General features: G+C 31.7%; 1 protein-coding gene across 3 annotated transcripts; it reads right to left on the reverse strand.

Annotated features, from left to right (window-relative positions):
- Positions 1-737: 737 nt before the first annotated feature.
- Positions 738-21,593, reverse strand: LOC140435225 (trehalose transporter 1-like protein). Of its 3 annotated transcripts, none has more exons than XM_072524022.1 (3): positions 21,315-21,593; positions 5,503-5,569; positions 738-2,143 (listed from the first exon to the last, which is right to left on the reverse strand). In XM_072524022.1, exons 2-3 carry the CDS (start codon positions 5,549-5,551, stop codon positions 819-821), a joined length of 1,374 nt encoding a protein of 457 aa, XP_072380123.1. In that variant the 5' UTR covers positions 5,552-5,569; positions 21,315-21,593; the 3' UTR covers positions 738-818. The 3 variants fall into 3 exon arrangements, with proteins under 3 accessions (XP_072380123.1, XP_072380124.1, XP_072380125.1); XM_072524023.1 differs by having other exon boundaries at positions 21,311-21,593; XM_072524024.1 differs by lacking the exon at positions 21,315-21,593 and adding an exon at positions 20,999-21,243.
- Between the last annotated feature and the right edge of the window lie 764 nt (positions 21,594-22,357).

Below are 22,357 nucleotides of genomic sequence, written 5' to 3' on the forward strand. Positions count from 1 at the left end.
ACCTTTAGCACAATCCTAATATTTTTAGGTTTAAAAAATATAACTTAAGGGGACAAGCTACACATTTAATAAACTTAGCGCTCCTATGTTTATATTATCCGAATCGCTGCTACTTTCGGACACTTTAGTTTTTGTCATCTTCGCTTTCATTTAAAAACGGATCTTGGTCACTGTATTCAGAAATGTCTATTTTCTGTTTATATGCACGAGAATGTTCTGCCACCATTTTGATTACTACTGTGGCTATCTCCTTCTGTTGCAATATAACGTAATGGTGACACAACGGGACTTACTAAAGTGGTGCCATCTATGAGAAAACAGCTGAAATTTTTTTTGTGACAATATGGTTTTAAAGTGTGCGATTTCTACTTTTGACTAAATTGTGGCTTGTCCCCTTCTGGTCCCAAGGTCTTCAATTCTGTCTTAATACGATCATAGGGGGTTCGAGCTCTATAAGCTTTTTACCATAGACGTATATATTAGTAACATATAATGTTAATACAATCATATTATGTGCATATATCGCTTGTATTGCAACCATAATTTCTTTCGGAGTTCTATCACATAACTACAACCAAGGCGTCTATGAAATGACACACACATCGTTGATTTTTCACACAAAGCCGTTGATTTGGTACACACCATTGTTGATTTTTCTTTTTTATACTAGATTTTATGGCCTATAAAAAAATAAACAGATGCAAGTTGACCAAATGGGAAAATAATATAAAACACGGTCCAGGTACAACAACTTTATTAAAATTTAAATATAAAACATTAATAAAAAAGTATAAGTACAGTTTTTCTAGCAACTAATATCACCTATCCAAAAAAATTTGAATTTCTTGAAAACTTTTACCCTTAGTCTCAGGTACAAAGAAAATGACGAACACTAAGGCAGCAATACAAAAGCAAGCGAACAACCAAAAAGTACCACCTATTCCAAGCGCTAAATTGAGATCGTTAAAGAACTTTGTAACCAAAAAAGACATTAGCCATCCCGTGAAACCGGTCACGGTAGCTAAATAAAATTTTACGTTAGATGGTAGTACCTCAGAGGTTATCGTAAACGGTAGTGGACCAAAACCTATATTAAAAGTTACGACGTAAACTATAAGACATGCGATTGGTACCCAAGACCAATTCTTTAAGGAAACATCGGAGCGTTCGTGTAAGTAGAAGTAGGCCCCTAAAATTACTTCTGAGATTATACATCCCAACGCAGATACCGTCAAAAGGAACTTACGACCTTTTCTATCCACGATCAGTGGTCCTGCGAAACTTGCTAAGAACAGAACAACACCGACAATCATAGCCGAAACTTCGTTTGACAAATTAGTGCCGGCAAAACCAAAAATTATTTCTGTATATGCTAGAATAGCACCCAGACCAGAAAGTTGTTGAAAACTACTCAAACCAAGAGCCACCAAAAATCCTTTAATGACATACTTTTTCTTTAGAGTATTAAAAATGTCACCCTGCACATTTCTAGCCTTCTCTCGTTTAATTTCTTCAATTTCATTCGTAGCTGTGTACTTACTTTTCGTTTTTCTTAGCTTTTTAAGAATCTTTTCCGCCTTATCATCTTCTTTGTTAACGTAGTAATATGGACTTTCAGGGGCTATTATTAAAAATATAACCAAGAACGATATGGGAAAAACAGCCAAAATGATATTAAACCATAGAACGGAAACGTATGGGCCTAATATGTAAGGAATTAAGTCACCGAAACTAGCAAAGGTGCTGTAGGACATTAGTAACATTCCCCTATAGGAATCTTCAGCAATTTCAGCAACGTACATCGGCAATATGATGTACACCGAAGACAAGGAAACTCCTCCCAAGAAGCGACCCACATAATACCAACCGATGCTTTTTGCAAAAGCGAAAGAAAGAAACGATATAATGTGCGGTACAGCCAATAACAGCAATACAGGTTTTCTTCCTAATACATCAGCTAAAACGGCGAAGGGCAGAATTCCCACCATTGCGCCTATATACTGCAAAGACCCTATCCATGATATTTCATCCGATGTTATCTTCCTTCCCAATGGATTTATATTCGTATCGTTTGAATCCAGTTTCGGTAAAATTGGCGAAGACCATGTTAAAGTTGTATCGCCGGTTAGAGCCAGAAGATTCCCTGCAAAAATAAAACTACTATAAAATAAAAGTCTGTAGATGTGTGTAGTTAAAATATTGACTGCGAGACCTACGGTTTTATTCTCATAACCATATTTGATTTGATTCTTAGGAAAAAAAAGTAAAAACACTATAAATAAAATTAAAAAAAATAGGCATATTACACAATTGGTACAAATCTTTTAATCTTCTTACAAATTACATAATCTGTTACTTTTTCGTACACAGTTTTCCAATTTACTTTACATTTAAAATTAGTTTTTTTATCCATTTCCTTGTTATATTTTTTTTGATATTTATTCTTTTTTTATATTTTTTATTTTTTTTTTAACTTAAAGGGATTATATTAACTAAATTCTTATCAGACCATCATCACAAGATGGTTAAAGTGGACGTGTAAATTTTATATATCAGTACATTTTCACCGATATTCCCAATACCTTCTTTTTCGCTGATTTCGACGTTTTAGATACCGATACATGACAGACAACCAGTTGAGTTAACGGAGACAGTAACAGCGATGGCGACCGAAATAAAAAACGAAGAAGTGGCTCAAGCAATTCAAAAAATAAAAAAAAAACCAGTTGGATCAGATGATATTTCTGGGGAAGTGTGAAAAGCATTAGAAGAGACAGGGACAAATTGGTTAACAGGTCTATTTAATAGAATCATGGAAGTTGGATAAATGCCAGACGAATGGAGAAACAGTGTATTACTACCTGTCTACCTGTCTACAGGTACTAATACACTGCTTCTCCATACAAAAACAAGGGTACAACGATGTACAAATTACATGGTCATAAAACTACTTAGTTACACCATGACAATATGAGAGAGAGCAATTGACAGAAAGATACGTGAAGAAACCGAAATAAACGATAATCAGTTTGGTTTTATACAAGGCAGATCAACAACAGAAGCAATTTTCATTATAAGGCAGTTGATGGAAAAATACCGGAATAAAGAAACAAACGCTCATATGGTATTCATTGATCATGAGAAAGCATATGGAGATTCTGTGGTGGGCACTCAATAAGAAAGGAGTCCCCGGTGAATATGTAAAGATTGTGAGAAACATGTATGAGGGACTAACAATTAGTGTTAGGACAGGTGTTAATAATAACAAAACTACAGGGTCATATTCCGTGGTGCTTAATGTATACTGATCATGTAGTGTTAGTAGAAAATAGTGAAAGCGACTTAGAACAAAAACTGGAACAGTGGAGACAAGCTCTTGGGGAAAAAGGTTTAAAACTTAGTAGGACAAAAATAGCGTATTTGGAATGTTCATTTAAAAATAGAGTTAGTACAAATGGAATGATATATTTGGATCGTGAAATGATTGTAAAAAGTAATAGTTTTAAGTACCTAGGATCGGTCTTACAGAGTAATGGGGGAAGAGGTGGAGATGCATGCAGTAGAATTAGGGTTGGATGAAGTGGAAGGAAGCGAGTGGTGTGTTGTGTGATTGTGAAAAATTCCAATGAAGCTGAAGGGAAAATTCTATAAAACAGCCACAAGACCAGCAATGATGTACGGAACTGAATGTTAAGCAGTTTAAAAGAAAGAGGAACAAAGAATGCATGTGGCGGAAATGAGAATGCTTAGATGGATGAGTGGAGTGACAAAAAAGGATAAAATTAGGAATGAGTATATTAGGGGAAGTCTAGGGGTGGCTCCAATTGTTGCCAAGATGAAAGAGCGTATGTTAAGATGGTTTGGTCATACTCAACGTTGAGACGTTAATCACCCAATACGAAGAACTGCTGTCTGCGGGTTCCTGGAAGTAGTAGGAGAGGAAGACCAAAAAAGACCTGGGGGTAGAAGCTGAGGCAGGACATGTCGGTAAAGTGAATTAATATTGATATGAAACTTATGACGATAGACACTTATGGAGAAATGTAATTAGAGAAGCCGACCCCGCATAGGGATAAAGACCAAGATAATGATGATGAGATACCAATACATCGTAACAAACGTATTGACATCCACTATACACCGTTGCCACAAACTAAATAGGACTCTGTGCTAGATATTTGGTTCGATATTTCTTTCGAATAAATTATTGTGCAGTGCATGCCATCTGAATCGTCTGTAAAATCTACACTAAACAGCGAGTTACTTTTTCCGGATGAATTGGATGCTCTTGGATCTTATCTGGATGGGTATCGTCCAAATTTAACACCCCTCTCGGTTGACGTACCCATTCATTCAAAAAAATGGATCTCATCGCTAAAAATGATTTTTAGATGAAGTTAGAATCACTTTCCAACAGTGGGTGCGTTCACTAGCATTCAGCAGCTGACTTTAAGTGCAAAGCGGCTTAGTGATTGTAACCAGCGGCTTATAACTAGCAGACAAAAACATTCTGGACGCAATTGTCTTGACATTTCATTTCAATGCTTTTATTGCGAATCAAAATTTATATAACGTCATGTTCTTCGAAGCACTGGCAAAGTGAAGAAAATTTTAAATTAATTAGCATACAGCTTTTTATTAGCTAATTTCTTTTGTAGGTTAAAAAAGAAACAAGGTAGAGTTGCAATTTATGTAAAAGAAAGTCTTATGTATTCTTCTCTTAATCTAAATGAATATAATGTAGAGCAAAGTTCTGAGTTTTGTGCAATTTATGTTCCTTCAATTAAAACTAATATTTTAACTGTATACATATCAGGTAAAGTTTTGTTTTTGGTGAATTTTGAGAATGTAATAACGTCCTTGCTTAGTAAAGCAGAAAACTGATCTTACTTGTTGATTTTAATATAAATTTCAAAATAGAATCTGACCCTTTTTTTGATATTCAAAATATATTAACATCTTTTGGTCTAAAAGTAACTATAAACGATTATACTACAATCACATGCCAGTCCAGTAGTTGCATCGACATTATGACAAATTTTTCTGAAAATATCTACAGAGTGGGCATATTTGAACTTTGTTTTTCTGACCATCGAGCTGAATTTTTATTTATTGACTCTGAGCATAAAGTTGTTGACACTAATTAAACATTTTCGTCTATGACGACTGCAGTCTACTAATTACTAATGTAATGCATTGGTTAGTGATCAGTGTAGTAGTGTCTGGGGGCTCGGGAGATCGAGACCTCTGAAGAAGACATCAAAGAGGGTGTCGAAAGCTCGGCGCAATGATAATCGACGCGGTTTAACCCGGAAGACTGTTGAGTTTAATATTAATTCTTGTAATAGTATTAGTCTTAGCTCTAGGTTTAATATATACATTATACTTTGTTCTTTAAACATTTTACTACCTGGACAAGCAATTTTTGATATTTAATTGCAATGCGAAATTGAATTAAATTTAGTTCTACAGTTTTACAATTATTATCATAAAGTTACTTACCACAAAATGCAACTAAATAAGCGTAATTAATTTTTTCCTTTATCCCCATTGTATTGTATTCATTTGTCTAAAAAATATACATAAATTTAATCAAACAAACATTTATCAGTCTAGATTTTAATTAATCATTAATTACTCTTTTGATTTTAATGAATATCACAAAAAGTACTATGTGATTTTCAGTTTATAACAGATAAGAAAAAATGGTAAAACAATACAGAAAAAAAACAGTTATATATAGGAAAGGATATTCGAATAACGTAAAAAATGTATGACTTTACTGTAAAAGGACAAAAATTTGGCAATTTAAATTTTAGTCACATAAGTTAAACACAGTGAAATTCAAATCGAGTTCGGAGAATTCCTAGAATAGATATTATTATTTTGTCTGTCCAGCGACGTCCCGGAAAACCCTATTTTTACTAGATCAAATCAATAAAAAAAAAACAAATTCAAATGAACTGGTAGATATTTCTAAGAAGACACATCGAATCACCAGCTAGACAGTCGAATACGTGAATTTGAATATTTGGTGCAAAAATTGGAATCTAGAAACGTTGGGACAGAACAACTTTATGAAAATAAGTTATAAAATTATTCTTCTTGTAGTTCCTTCTCCTATCGGAGGTTGGCTATCATCACAGCTATCCGTAGCTTATTGGCGGCTGCTCTGAGCTCAAGGTCTACTGAGCTGCAACTATACCACTCTCTTAGGTTTCTTAGCCACGAAATTCTTCGTCTTCCTATGGATCTTTTACCCTTGATTTTACCTTGCATTATGAGCCTTAATATCTCATATTTCGCACTTCTGGTAATGTGTCCTAAATATTCTAGCTTTTTTGTTTTGATGTGCTTTATGACCTCGCAATCCTTTTGTAGCCTTCTTCGCAACACTTCAGCATTTGTAACTCGTTAGGTCTATGGTATTTTCAAAATCCTTCTATAGCACCACATCTCAAATAATTCCAACTTCTTTATACTATACACTTCTAGTGTCCAGCTTTCCATTCCATACCAACAAAGTCGAGAACACGTAGCATCTTAAGGCTCTTATCCTCAGCTCCAGAGGAAGGTCTAGACTTGCAATTTCAATGTGTGTCCTTATTTCTCTACCTTGGTCATTGTATTCATTTACCCAGATATTTGTAGTTATTTGGGAAAAATTAAATTATGGCTATTTAATAAAAATAATAAACCAAGGAAATTAGCCAAAAAAGATAAAAAAAATCCTCCGTTTCACCTTTCGGTTTGCTTGTGTCTGCAAATTTCTCTTCTTCTTCTTCTCCGTCTCTTACCGTCTTTATTACTCTATTTGTTGTTATTCGCTTATATGATCGTTCCATTCTACTTTATTATTTTTTATCCAGTCCTTGATATTCGCCACCTTACATTTATGTCGTATATCTATACTTATACCTCTGTCCCATAGTGATTTACCGTTAAGTGTTTTCATCTCTGCTGTTTCTAGCATTTTTTTTTTGTCCTCTGTACTGTCCTGATGACTGTTTTGTACATTCTGCCTTTCATTTATTTCCCGATATTTTTATTTCTCCATATTGTTTCATTCAGGCAGCCTGCGGCTCTGTTTGCTCTATTCACTTGACCTTCCACTTCAGTTTCGAGCTTTCCGTAGCTAGATTGTGTGATGTCTAGATATTGTAGCATTTCGATTTCCTCTCGTATGTATTACATTTCGATTTCCTCTCGTATGTATTAAAGCACCGAAAAATATTCTCAATCCTTTTGCGTCACTGGGATTGATAATATAAACATTTTTAGTTTGTTTATATAACACAGATGGGTGTTTCTTTTGATGTTGATTTCGACTAATATTGCGCGTCAATATCAACTTAGATTGGTGAGAAAGTTATGCGGGTAAGAGAATGACATCACTCTACTATGATTTTCTTCAAATTCGTTATTGTTTTTTTTTGTTCGTTTTTTTTGTGAATAGTGAAGTAATAATAAATATGTAATGTTTCTCTCTAAACCAAGAGTTGTAGAATTATTTCCTTTAAAAAGATTTTCATCATTTAATATTTTTTAGGAAAGAAAAGCATTTCTTTCTACACAGCAAGAGGATTCTTTTAAACGGCGTCCAATTCAAATAGTTTAGGAGAACCTTTTTGTGTTTTGTTGTTCAGGAAATCTCTGTAAGTATTTTTTTGTATTTCTTTCTTTGTAGTTACCGCTTCCAGTCCCTCCTTTATTCGCTTACGACCCAGCTCTCCAACCAAAACGAGAGTGGCCGTTCGCAAGCGTTTCGATTTGTTTGCTTACCCTATCTCCAGCCCAGTAATTGCTCAGTCCCCACTTTCAACCCCCTATAAGTGATACCCAATGTGGTAGACAAATTCAATCGTTACAATATTTAAACTCCATCACATTATCTGACCTTCCAGCTCCAATTTACATCTGAGTGACTTTGCTGTTGTAACCATGCATTTTGTCTGTTTTGGGGAATTAGCATGTTAAATTTTCTGGTGGTTATATTAAATTGGTGCAGCATACGTTGTAAATCGTGTAAAATTTCTCGTGCAATAAAATGCCCACTCCTGAGGTTTTGCATAATATGTTTTGTTCTTACCGCTATAAATAAGTACGACCTTTCGGTATTTTGATATTCTTTTCTCTTCCTAGTTTTCAAAAATGTGCAGTATTTATTTTCAAAACTATTAAATTTTTAAGGAAATTCGTCCCTTATTCTGAACAGACAGTTCATATTTTTCTCGTTCTATTTGTTATCTTCCTGTATACCTTTTCACGTGTTCTGTGGTATGTCCAATCCTCTTTTCCGGATATATTGAAATTTAGCAGAACTAAAGTATTATAAAAGTAAAAATATTAAAATTTAAAATATTACAAAATAATTTGCTAATGAAACTAGTACAACAATCGTTATTGTCACCTTAGAATATTATCGTCAACAACCATACACAAAATTCTAACAATATTTGTAGAAAGTTTCGATAAATACCTTGTTTACGAATATAGCAGTAGATAAGACTTTAAACAAAATATAAGGACTCAAATTAAAAAAGATAATTTATCAAAAACTAAAATTTGTTATGTTATCTTTTAAAAAAGCCATTTTTATACTAAATTTCAGACTCGACATTATATAAATGAGGTAATTATAATGTTGGCTTTGGCTTGTCCACAGTTTGATACAAAGTAGACGATTTCTGTAATTAGACAATGTCTAATTACAGAAAAATTGGAGTCCACAGACAAGTTTTTAACAGCGTTGGCGCAATATATGGTTTTGTGTGGACATTTTGGAGTGTGGAGTTACGGTATTCAGGTAGTACCCCTCAATTAGAACTGCAGAACACCGAAGGAATCCCCACGTAAGCAACGACTATGCTTAAAAATGTTATTGGTGTTTCCTGGAAACGTCTCGAAAGATACGGCTAATCCTTCCGCCACCGGACTCAACAAAAGCACTTATTAATGACTGACTGACTTCGTTAATAGTAGGATCTGGAAACGTACCCAACGTAATTAAAAACTCTAGTAAACTCTGGTAAAAAGTGAAAAAAAAAGTAACAAGTTGGGACCCATAGTGAAAGCAAGAAAATATAACAGGGCGATATAATGGAAAAATAATTTATGGCGATCTGAGGTTGAAAAGTGGAAGGGACGAGGTTTTAAAGGTAAAAAACGGTTTAGCATGATTTCCAGCAAAATAAAAACGGAAAAAAGTTAAATGGCAAAGTTGTAGGTAATAAAAAAATCAAATAACACGGAGTTTTTAATTTTTTATTTTTTATCTTCACACAAAAAAGTTTTTTTTTCACGCTATTTGGTGGAAACTTACCTTTTTATGTCGCAAAGACACTGCAATTTTTTTGATTTAAAATACTTATTGTTTCCCTTATTTTGATTTCATATAGAAATAGCACCTTAACTTTCAATCGGAAAATCTCACGTCAAAATATGTGCTTTTTTACAAAGTCGGTGCGCTTTTTATTCGTGGAAATCTCTACTTTTGGATGGTGTAAAAACAAAATATAAATAAATCAAAAAAGTGCAAATCGAACTACTATAATTATTAACATCCAAATAAGTTAATAAAATTAATACTATATAAGACATAAAAAAATATTTGAAGCAAGTTGTAGGATTTTTTGAAGTGAATACTACTTATTGCTCGGTATAATGTTTTGTACGGGCCCGAAATTCTATTTGGGGTTACTCGAAAAATCGAGACGAGTGTAATAACCTTGCGGTATACCGCAATATACATAATATGCATACATATTATATGATATACATACAAATTAAACACAATTAAATAAAATTATATAAATTTAAATAAAATTAAACAAAATTATAAATAATTATAAAAAAATATTAAAAAATTATAAAAATAAAATAAAATATATAAAAAATAAATAAAATTAAATAAAATCATAAAAAATTGCAATAAAAAATTATAGTAAATTATAGAAAATCATGAAAACATATGAAAAGCTATAAAAAATTATAAACTATCATAAATTATAAACAATTATAAAAAATCATTAAAAAAATACAAAAAGTCTATATCAAATTATAGAAAAATCATAAATAATTATAAAGAAATAAACTCCTGGACAAAATTAACGCACCACTTTAATTAATCTAAATATTTACAATATGAACACAAAATAAAACTAAGTTACATTGCAATAATAATAAACACTTACAAATAAGTCCAACAATGACTTTATCATGACCTTAATTTGTCTTATTGTTTGTTTAAAATTTGTTTTTGCCGGAAATGCGTAAATAAGCTAGCATGGCAACTCCAAATGACAAAAAGAAAAAAATCAGTAAAGTAACACAATAAAATGCATCTGGGTCAACACTAATACCGTGTAGGCCCTCCTCTACTTCTTATGACTGCATTTATGCGTCGAGGCATGCTTTATATCAAATGTTTAACAAAAAATTGCGGAATATTCTCCCATTCTTCAATAACGGCCTCAATGAGTTGGTTGTGATTGGCAATAGGGGGTCTACGACTTCGAATCTTTTTTTTGAGATACTACCATAGATCCTCTATAGGATTCATGTCCGGACTGTTAGGTGGCCACTCTAATAATGGAATATCAACATCATTTAGGTAGGTAGCCAATAACCTGTTGAGCCACATGAGGACGAGCGTTGTCTTGCATGAATAAAAAATTAGGTCCAAGAAACGGAGCAAAAGGCATTACATGTTTGACAATAATGTTGTCTAAGTAATATTGGGTATTCATAGACCTCGTACGTATGGGGACCAACTCCGTACGAGCTTCAAAACAAATTCCCCCCCAAAACATTTTAGAGCTACCACCAAAAGGTACTTTAGGAGAGATAGTGCAGCTGGCAAACCTTTCTCCTCGCCTTCGCCAGACACGCTCACGACCATCTGGAGCTTTTAGGCTTACTCTAGTCTCATCGGAGAAAAGAACTCGTTTCCAATCATCAATGGTCCAATTTTGATGCAATCTTGCAAAATTTAAAACGTCTTCTAACCGTTCGAGACGATATCGCGACATTTCGAACATCTGCTAGTCCATTTTTTAGCAAATTGCTGATGACTCTCCTATTTCTGAGAGCACGTTGTATCAAAAAACGATCATCAATTTGATTAGTGCAACGTTTTCGCCCTTGCTTTGGTCTTCGATGGTACGACCCTGTTTCACTATATCGCCTCACCTTGCGGCTGATGCTGGAATGATGTCTTCCTAACAAACCTGCAACGTATCGCATTGAATATCCTTCATCTAGAAGAGTCGATGCTCGCACTGCCTCCTTCATTGACAAATTTCTTTGGCGGTTCATTTTTTTATTTGATTTTTATGCAAATAAACTTCCAAACATGCATGTGATGAAAAATAACACAATAAAAGCTTGTTTCTTACAAGCACTTGGCTTTAATCGGCACTTTTTACGAAAAGTTTAATTCACTTTTAGTCTAAAACGAAGTTTAATACAAATTATTGTTAAAACCAGACTATTATTAGCTTACATAACAACTGTCACTATCAAACAAGGTCCATAGGCAACTTGTCGTATAGTAAATTATCAATAAATAAAGATTATTGAGAAAAATATGAGTGGTGTGTTAATTTTGTCCAAGAGTTTATTATAATAATTATTTAAAATTATATAAACTTAAATAAAATTAGAAAAAGATTATAAAAAATTGTAAAAATAATATAAAATTAAATAAAATTAAGAAAAAAATTAAAATTAAATGAAATTAAATAAAATAAATCAAATTAAATAAGATTAAATCAAATTTAATTAAAATAAGCAAAAGTTTATTTTAGAAATTGTATAGTTCTTTATTTAATATACCCTTCTCGTTATTCATTATCCGTTTTAGAATATAATGATAATCAAAATAAAATAATTTTGATATTTTAATGGTTATTCTGCTATTCGGGTCTGAGACGAATCCAAATATCATTAAAATCGGTATATCCGTTCGTTAGGTGGTGTATCTAACACGATTTACGAATTTGTTATATATATATATATATATATATATATATATATATATATATATATATATATATATGTAAATAATTTTTTCTTTTTGGGTGTGGTAGTCAATAAAAAATAGAGCTTTGCTAAGGCGTACTATTTATTCTGAATCCAAGCTTTCGGTGGTTTTTTTGCCACCTTTATCAAGGTCTACAAAGAAAATTACTATGTTGTAACAATTTGAATGGTGCAAAAAAGGCTATAAAAAACTTACCCGAATGTAAGATTCGTGGCATAAATAACAACGTTAAATAACATGATAATACTGGAGTTGCAACTAAACTTAAAAATGTTACTGTTAAAAAGACACTTTAAAATTAATAAATACGTTAAAAATTAAAAACAAAATGAGGGACGACATGTTGAAACAGTCGTCGTTGCAAACTTGATTTCAGTCACATTTCACGAGCAGAAAGAGAAAGTGGGTGGACAATTATTGTTTAAATAGTTTGAAGAAAATACAAAAAACAACTTTGAAACTAACGTCTCACAAAATACTGTTTATGAATTTTGAGTACTACCAACTGTATTACCAACTTGAAATTAAGCGGGAAATTAAAAATGTTATTTATAACATAAGCAATCGAAAGAAAATAGTATTTAGTAAATAGGTTTAGAAAAAATAATAACTCAAACAAAACAAAACTGAATTAGTAACTGAAGTTTGATCAAAAATATTCAATTAATAATGAAATTTTAAAAAAGAGAAAAGAAAACTCTGAGATGCAAAATAGCTCAGTCAAAAGTCAATATAAAATTGTAAATTTTGCTAAGATTCTGGATCTCAGATCTTTTATTCAGATTGTTATTATCACTCTTGCTGATATGTACCATCTCTAAGAAAGTTCTCTTAAATTTATTTTTCTCTCTGGCTAATATTTTTACATTGTTGAAATCTATCTTATGGTCTAGATAGATAGTATGCTCTGCCAAAGCACAAGTAGGTTTGTTTAATCTACAATCACTCTTATGAGAAATGATACCGCTAGACAGATTCCTTCCAGTTTCACCAATGTACGTGGATGGACATTCAGTACATTGAATGCAATAAACAACATCTGTAGTCTCTAGAGTGGTTAGGGGTTGTTTTATTTTGCTATACAGCTGACGTATGGTTTTGATGTTCTTGTTAGCTATTTTGATATTCTTAAAGTCTTTAAAAATCTTAGTGAGTTCAACGGTTAGTTTCGGAATATATGGAAGGGCATAAAAATACACACTTGTTGGAGCAGAATTATTTTGTGCTGAGGGCACTGATTGTGACATAGTAAGTATGTTGTTTCTACTAACAAAGGGAACATTAAAAATTAATTTATTAATCAGTCTTAGAGGATATGAATTTTCAACAAAAATATTACGTAAGAGGTTGAGATCATGTTGGAGATAATCCGGATGAGATAACCTTTTGACACGTTCTTTCATCGCTAGGACTAAATTAGTTTTCATCCTAGGAGGATGGTAAGAGTGGTAGCTTATGAATCTATTGCTACATATGAGTTTTCTATACCATTGTGTTTTCACAACATTATCCTCACATCTATGCAATCTCATGTCAAGGAAAAGCAAAGATCCCTCCCGCTCCTCCTCGCACGTGAATTGCAAGTGTGGGTTTCGTTGGTTGAACACATTTAACGTAGAATGTATAGAGTCTGCAGGTAGTGCCAAGATTAAGTCATCCACATATCTCTTTATGAATGGTATTTCAAAATTGATTTGTTGCAAACAGTCTTCAATCAAGTCATCTAAGACAATTGTACAGTATTGGTGAAATAGTGGAACCCATTGGAGTACCAAAGACTTGTTTGTAGTAACAGTCATTAAAAATAAAAACATTAGAGTCAAAAACAAAAGAAATGAGTTTTTTGATATTAGCTAAGTTTTTTAAATACGACACCCTGTATATTTTTTCATATTTTTCATATACAGGGTGAACTACAAACGAAAATTACGATTTTCTCGTATTTTTTTCCTAGCTAGTATAACCCGCTCTGCAATTTTGCTTATTGCTGATAATACGCTTGTCGGTCGATAATTCTGTGAAAAGGTGTCGGTTTTCCCTAGTTTTTGGATCATTATTATGTGAGCTTCCTTCCATCTGTCAGGAAAATGTCTTAATCTTTAGATGCTGTTGATTAAATTTATAATGTATACTGTCGCTTTTGCTGGCAGATTTTTTAGAGCTCTATTCGTAATAAGGTCCGGTCCTGCTTTTTTCTCTATAGTAAAATGGAAACGGAACTAGCGCCATAAGATGGCGTCGTCACAAAATAGCGGTTCTTTACGTCGATTCACTACTTTCGATCAATTCGTTTCTAATCGTCATATATTGAAATATAGACATTAAATAAGAAGTAAAAAATTTAAAGAATATCTCCAGTGCGGCGGTCGTAGGGCGTCAGAAAGCTCCAAATACCATGGAGGACGCTACGGCCATACGACAGTAATACCTATGTTGCTCCTTTTTCTTTTTAGTGCCCTGTATCTTCTTTCCACTTCTTCTGTGAAGACTAGATCTTCAGCGTACACAACTCCATTTTCTCCATGTAAGGGTGGAATTGGTTTTTTATCTTTTCTTAGTATTTTAGAATTATTTGCCGAAAAGAAATCGAAACTAAACAGGCCCTTTCAGCATCTTCTACAATTACAAAACTCACAGCCGAAAACGGGTTTTTAAAAAATTTTGTTGTAATAAAATTTATTTGTTTGGTTAAAAAAAAAGTTTTTTGTGAGTATATTTTTTAGACTAAAATCATATTTAGGACTTTCATATTCCGAAAAAGAAAACTGTTTGATGTTTAATCATCACACAAAATTTGATTAAAATCGATTTAACAGTTTTTGCAATCTAATTTTTTTTTAAATGAATAATTTTCAAAATGATGTAGATCAAAAACTAAAACTTTTATATACTTCAAAATTGTTTATATATAGTAGAGCATTCAAGATTTCAGACCCATTTTAAAAAATTCGTCGATTAGAAAAGCCTAGAGAATTTTTTTATAAATTGTTTAAATTTAAAACTTGTTCAGTAGACAACCTACGAGACATAAAGAACAGAGTCCTAGAGTTAGCAAACATCATCCAACAAGCACTCAGAAACAGCACTACAGAACAGGAAGTAGAAATACACACGGGTAGATTTAAAGACATACCGCCAGAAATAAAAGCCTTGATAAGGGAAAAAACAAAGCAAAGCAGACAGCAAGAAGGAGAAGGAACCAGGTAGACAAAAACAGAGCAAATAGACTGAATAGAGAGGTCAAAACAGCACTACAACACCGTAGTGAAAGCTGGGAAAACCACATAAGAGACATGGAGGAACAAGGCCCAAATATACAAAATATTTGGAGGCTCCAAAGAATACTTAGAAACGAGAGAAAGCCAATCCCCCCACTACAGAAAAAATGGAATAGTGTACACTACCGTGGAAAAAACAGAGGTAAAGAGGAGTACTCTCTCTCTCTCTCTCTCTCTCGAGAGAGAGAGAGAGAGAGAGAGAGAGAGAGAGAGTGTACATTAAATTACCATCCACACGAGGACATCGACGTTTTTTTCAACTTTTTTTTGAGTTATTTGGTATTTTTTCAATAATAATAATAATTCTTAAGATTTGAAACTAGCACTGTCTTATTAATGTAAACTTTAATTACAAATCTTTTATATCCGATACAAAATTATTCTAAAATTAATAGTTTTTGAGATATATTCGAAAAAAAGAGAAAAAATATCGAATTTTTAAATTTTTTTCATATTTTGTTTAATAAAAAGTTAAGCCCACATCTTATAACTCATGCATAGTGAAATTATCCTGTGCAGTGATATTATTTTGGAGCGATTTGTGCAAAAAACTGCGATTATATGCTTTACGCCCAAAAATCGTTATTTTAAACAGATACCGCTTGGACAACTCATTCAAAAGTGTCAGTCGCACGTCAAAAGCTTTTTTCAATACAAAATAGAGGTAATGCGATAAAAATAAGCAATATATAAAAGACACGTGATTTTTCTTGTGTGACTAAACTTCCTAGACGTACTTTATAATTATTATTATTCGCCACTGTTGCAGCTACGGCGTTCAAATGGGTGTTGATAAAACTTATTTTTATTAATTGGCACATGTCCAATTTAGTAATTTACAAATTAATGTATCATCAATGGCTCTTTAATTGATTTGTTTACTTTCTATTGACGGGTCGTTGTCTGAAAATTTTGTCAAAGGTTACATTGCTTCTAATAAATAATTAAATAAACCTCAACAACTATTATAGTTAATAGATAGTTATATGTACCTCTGCTTACAGTATTATTTGTGTTTTTTATTGAGCGGTGTATATTACAATAATTTGTATTAATTTTAAAGAGGTATTTGCCGCTTATGTTTTATTAATAAGTATTTTCTATTCGTAAACAAGTTTTTGCTACCTCATCGTTGTTATTTTTATAAAATGTCAGTTTTTTTCTAAGTAACATAATAAATAAAGGTATTTCATTGTTTTAACAAGGGGCCAACACTTTTAGAGGTGTACTTTAAATAACTGGATATAGAATTTTGTAGAAACACTTTGTAAGAAATTATTACGTGTTGTGTTAAATTCTTTAAATACCCGAGCAATAAAAGTAAAGATAATATTCAGTTTTGTCAATAACGTGGTAAAATGACACCACATAGTTAAACAATATAAAATGTTTTGTCAGTTACTGAAATCATATTAACATATTATTATTTAAAAGCTTTAAATTTTCTTGACAGTCGTAGTTTTAAATCATTTCATTCAATATTAATACAACTATATCAACAGAGTAGAGAATAATTTCAGTTTCTTCTTCTTCTTCTTGTATGTAAGCTTTAAAGCCTGTTTCTTCTTCAATATTAGCCTCCTAAACTGTTTAAATTGTCGCGCCATTTTTTTCTTGGTCTGCCAATACTTCTTCGTCCATTTGGTGACTTACCTGGTGCTATTCGTACTATCCTATCTTCCGCCATTCTACTATTAAATGTGTTCGTTCCACTCCTGTTTCTGTTTTGTCATCCATTCATTTACGTCTTGTATATATTGCATGCTCTTCTTACGTTTTCGCTTCTCTCCCTATCCAGCAGACTTTTCCCTGATATTCGTTGGAGTATTTTCATCTCTGTTGTTTCTAGTAGTCGTCTTGTTTTAGATGTGGCAGGTCTTGTCTCCACCGTGTAGGTGGAGATTTAGAATGGATTTGGAACTAGTGAAGCACTATTCAGTATCCAAGTGTTAATTATTCGAAGAGTTAGGGACGTAAATAATGATATACAATTGTCTGTTTTCTATATTACGAAAAAGCTTTTGACAAAGTAAACATTGATATTCTCAGAAAAACAGGTAGATATACAATATAATGATCTGAGGATGATATGAAATTTATATACCCAACAAAAAGGCATTGTTAAAGTCAGTGGCGGATTATGCTAAAGTGGCCCAAGGCAACATTGTAATTCTGAGCCTATTTTTCAGACATGACACATATTTTGCGTTTGGTAGTTTGTTTTCAAAGCATATATTGTATCTTGCTATATTTAATTATCGGATTTCAAGAAAAAAAAATATACATGTACAAAAATTAAATAAACATAATTTATTAAAGCAAATGATAATACTTAACCACATATTCCCAGATTGATCAACCTTTTTTCTCACTTTTAATTTTGCAAAGTTGTCAATTAGTTTGTCACTAGCGGACCAACTCGACATCGAGTTTTTTAAATGAAATTTTTATTTTTCGAGAAAAATTAAGAGATCAATACAAACAATATAAGCAAGAATATACATAACATTCATCAATAATAATGCAACTAAAAAGTGTATTAAATATCACGAAATATTTCGTCAGAAACAATGTTTTTTGTTACAATGTTATCATTTAGCAGTTAATTTTGCATGCTGATCACGAATCCGGTGTCAGATTTGCTCTATCTTGACGTTTTATGCGTGTTTCGGGTCACTTCCGGTGTCGGATCGCAACCGGAAGTACATATTTAGATTCGTCTCGACGAGACCTTTCGATCCATATATACATTGTGGGGTCTAAAACTTAAAGTAAATTTTAACTTCCGGTCATCTCAAAACCGGAAGTGAATTTTTGTACCAAAAGTATATCTTGACAATCTCATATACTAATAATATTCCGAAAAAATATTTTAATTATCTAATATGGTTTTTGAGTAAACTGGTGGACAAGAAAAGGGCTTAGCGTTTTAGTATATAAGATATTTAATAGACTTATTTAATAACACTTTTGCTATTTAATTATTGTTATCCCACTTAATGCGGTCTTAAATTTTATTCTGGTCATTACTGAGAATGATCTTTCACTGCCTGCATTGCTTATTGAAAGGGTTAAATCAATTCTCAGAATTGTGTTAATATTTGGGAATGTTATCATATTATTTTCCTGAATAAATGACCATATGGATACAGGCGAAATAATATTTTCTTTACTTATAAAAGTCTTAAATTGTAATACTTCATTTTCCAATTCTGATGGGTTTAAATTTTGTTAATAACATTTTCCTCTATTGAGTGTCACTAACATCTCTATAATAAAAAATTGTATTCAATGATTTTCAAATGTTGCGTCTATATATCCTCATACTTTGATTTAACATTCCTTAATAGGGAAATACATAGCTTTGCATTTTTAAACAAAACAATTGACGTATCAAAATATTGATGGATTCAACCTAACGGCAATTTTATAATTAATGATAATGTTATCAAAAAACATGCGACAATTTAAGCACATAACCTTGAAATTATTTCCAACAAAAATATAAATATATTTAAATAATGTTATTCTGAAATCTTAATATAACATCTAGAACAGAAAATTGAGACTGCTAATAGTTGGTGATACGTATAAAACATCTTTTCTGAAATCTGTCAAGAATATCTAATTCGCAGAGAAATTTCTGAAGACAAAATAGGCAATTCCTTAATACTAGTCTGTTGCCAAGCAACTTTCAGAAAACAGTACAGGAATATTTTTCACCTAGGTTAAGAATATTATTCTAGGATTGTTTGGGGATTTAGTCCTAGAATGGAATGAATATGACCGTTCAGCAAGATGGTGCCCTATGTCACCTCAGATTTACATCAATACACTGAAAATATTTTCAATGGAAGAGTGTCATAGTTTCCTTGAACTTCCCTGACCTCTAGATTTAATCTCACTTGATTTTTTCTTGTGGGGTTACTTAAAGCAAAAGGTATATTTGTAACAGCAATTTCAAGAGGTTGTGGAGTTTACCAAAACGATTCATAGTATAACTGCTTGCATGGTTAGTAATCTTATAAGATAATCTTGTAATAGAATGGTTAGATGTATGAACAGAGATGAGGATAATTGTTTTGATAACAGTAGATTTTTATATAAAAGTTATTTATAACTATTTAATGTATTGCATTAATGTGCAAACTTAAATTTTCAACATTATCACAGATAAAATGTTGAACAAAACAGATTTTTACTTACTATAAATACAGTGTTTTTAATATAAACAAAGTATTCGACAGTTATTTTTCATTCTAAACATTTTGTTATTTAGAAAAATGGATTTGCATTGAAAAAAAATTGTATTAACTTTAGAATTACACTATTTTCTGACTATTGATAGAAAGAAATTGAATAATGTTTAAACTAACTGATGGATCTATCTGAAATTTTGTTTCCAGTTTGTTCAGCAGCACAAATCCTAACTTTGGACAATCAAAAGTGTATGTTGATTTTTGCAGGATCTATAAAACAATTATGATTTTGCCCGATTCTGCAGTTTTTAGAGCAATATGCCATTTTTAATGTTTTTTAACATTTTAAGAGAAAATTTTTGAATTGTTTTTCAAATACTTACGTTTTTAAAGCTCAAGAAAGGTAAAATTGAGACTATACTGAACAGTGATCCAAGTCACAGTCCTGTATGGAAGCGAAACATGGGTTATAAACAAAAATCAAGAAAATATGCTGAACATTTGGGAATAGAGTGATTTAAGAAAGATAATCGGGGAAGTAAAAGACAATGAAGACTTTTGGAGGAGACAAAAAAATGAAGAGATCAGAAACCTGTAAGGGAAATCAGAAATTAGCCAGATTGCCAGGGCAAACAGACTTAGATGGTTAGGCCCTCTTGCGAGAATTGCAGATGGAAGGTGGTCAAAGGACTAGCTGCTGAGAGGAAGGGAAAGAAGAGAAGAGGACAACCACGAAAAAAGTGGCTAGAAGCATGTAAGGAAGTGGCTACAAACAATCATGATAACAAATTGGATAACTGCGTGGACAGAAGAAAATGGAGGAAAACAATGGAAAAATTCCAAGCAATGGGCCTCTATGGCCTGTTGAGCTGTATATATAACGTTTTACTGGCAAGTAAAAATCTAGGAAATTTATACCAATAGAAGTATCCAAAAGTCTGCCGGTTACAAAAAAATTGAAAAAAAAACATATTCCGAGATTCACACACAAAATTGGTAAATCTGAAATAAATGTGCTGAAATAATGAACATTGAAATACAAGAAACACAAAAAATACCATTAATATCATTCATAATTAAAAAACAAATGAAATAAACAACTAGACCAATACAATGCATCCATAATGCTAATTACATAAAGCAAATCAACTAGATCTGAAAAACTCATTATCAATAAATAAATAAAGATTTTTAAAAGCCTCTACAACACACTCTATTCAATAATCAATTTCATAGGATTACATCAGTCACTAGTAATGAAAAGATAACAGAAAAAGCTAATATGTTTATAGTACTGTTACTTATTGATTTCGAGAGAGAATTCAATTGAGTAAAATACTGAGCATGTGAGCATTAAAATTGACTTACAAAATTGTTGAATTAACTACACAGATTTAAGTCGCTACTATTAGGTACCACAAATTGACAAGACATCTCAAGACTTTTCATAAGTATTTAAAAAATAATTAGAGCCTCACCTATTGAATACATAGAATAAAACTACAAGACATAAATTGTGCGAACTCACTGTGAACCGTCAACAAACAGTAATTTGCAAATTTGTAAGTGTTTTTGAATTAAACAACGCCAGGTAAAACCCCAGAATCTTAATGAATTAATAATATCTTATCAAAAATGCCAATATTTATAGATAATTGTGATTTGCTTCAGATTTTATTTCACCTTGGGAAGAACAAATTCCGGCGCGCGTTTTACGACAACAAACTTTACCTCCACACCGGACACCGAACGAGTTAAAAATAATTATGTGAAAATAAATCTATACCTACTTACGTAAATTCCAAATATCAATCTGTATTAGCATTTTTCTTTAAATATCATCGTTACACAATCGGATATAACCTCAACATGGTTGTGGAAATTAAAACATACATTTTGTTAGTATCTCACAACGTATCACTTGGTATCACTAATCTTGCAAATGAGATAACAATGTCGTGTGTTAAGGTTTAATGCTGAAGCAAGCTCTAGCGTCATTGCAAAATAATTATTTAACAATGTTAATTGCGATTTATTGATATAGCATTGAAATAAAACTTGATCAGTGATCACAGATCAATTCCGTTAATTATTTAAGACAACTGTCAAAAATCAAATAAAAACTTTATTGTATTCCTTTTAATCCATCTACTGATCCCTCAATAAATAGTACATTCAGAATTTAACTATTAAAAATTAGAAATACAAATTTAATATAGGATGGACATTTTGATATAAAAAAATTTGATTATTTCATAGAACTCTAAAATTTAAATTCACGCGCGATACATGGCATGGAACATTTTTCACCAATGTGTGAATTTAGGCAATTCATTTGTGAATCAATAGTTATGCAATCGTATCCCTTTATATCAATAAAAGAGTACCTACACAGGTATCTACAACAATAATTATTTTTAAGTATTATTATTATTACCAGATTTAAGTCATGCGGTTGTGACTTCTTTAACACGAAAATTCAATAATCGTTGCTAGATAGAGTACAGAATAATAAACAATTTCGTTTTCTGTGCCTATGACAATATCATAGGATATTTGTATCACAGATCACCTAACCTCTAGATGCTTCACGACAATACCACTTTGGTGGGAAAATTTAAATAAAGCTTAAAATATTTAAATATAATTTGGTATATTTGAAAAAAAAAATGTGTTTGAAATTTTAAAATGTGAAAATTATTTTTAAATTCAAATATACACAATACCGTTTACGAAAAAATAAAACAAAATATAATTTATTTATTTATTTATTTATTTAATACATGTAAAACAACTTTGTATATAAATTTAGAATAGAATAGAAATATGCTTTATTA

Source organism: Diabrotica undecimpunctata, chromosome 2, assembly GCF_040954645.1.
Source record: "Diabrotica undecimpunctata isolate CICGRU chromosome 2, icDiaUnde3, whole genome shotgun sequence".
NCBI classification, from domain to species: domain Eukaryota; kingdom Metazoa; phylum Arthropoda; class Insecta; order Coleoptera; family Chrysomelidae; genus Diabrotica; species Diabrotica undecimpunctata.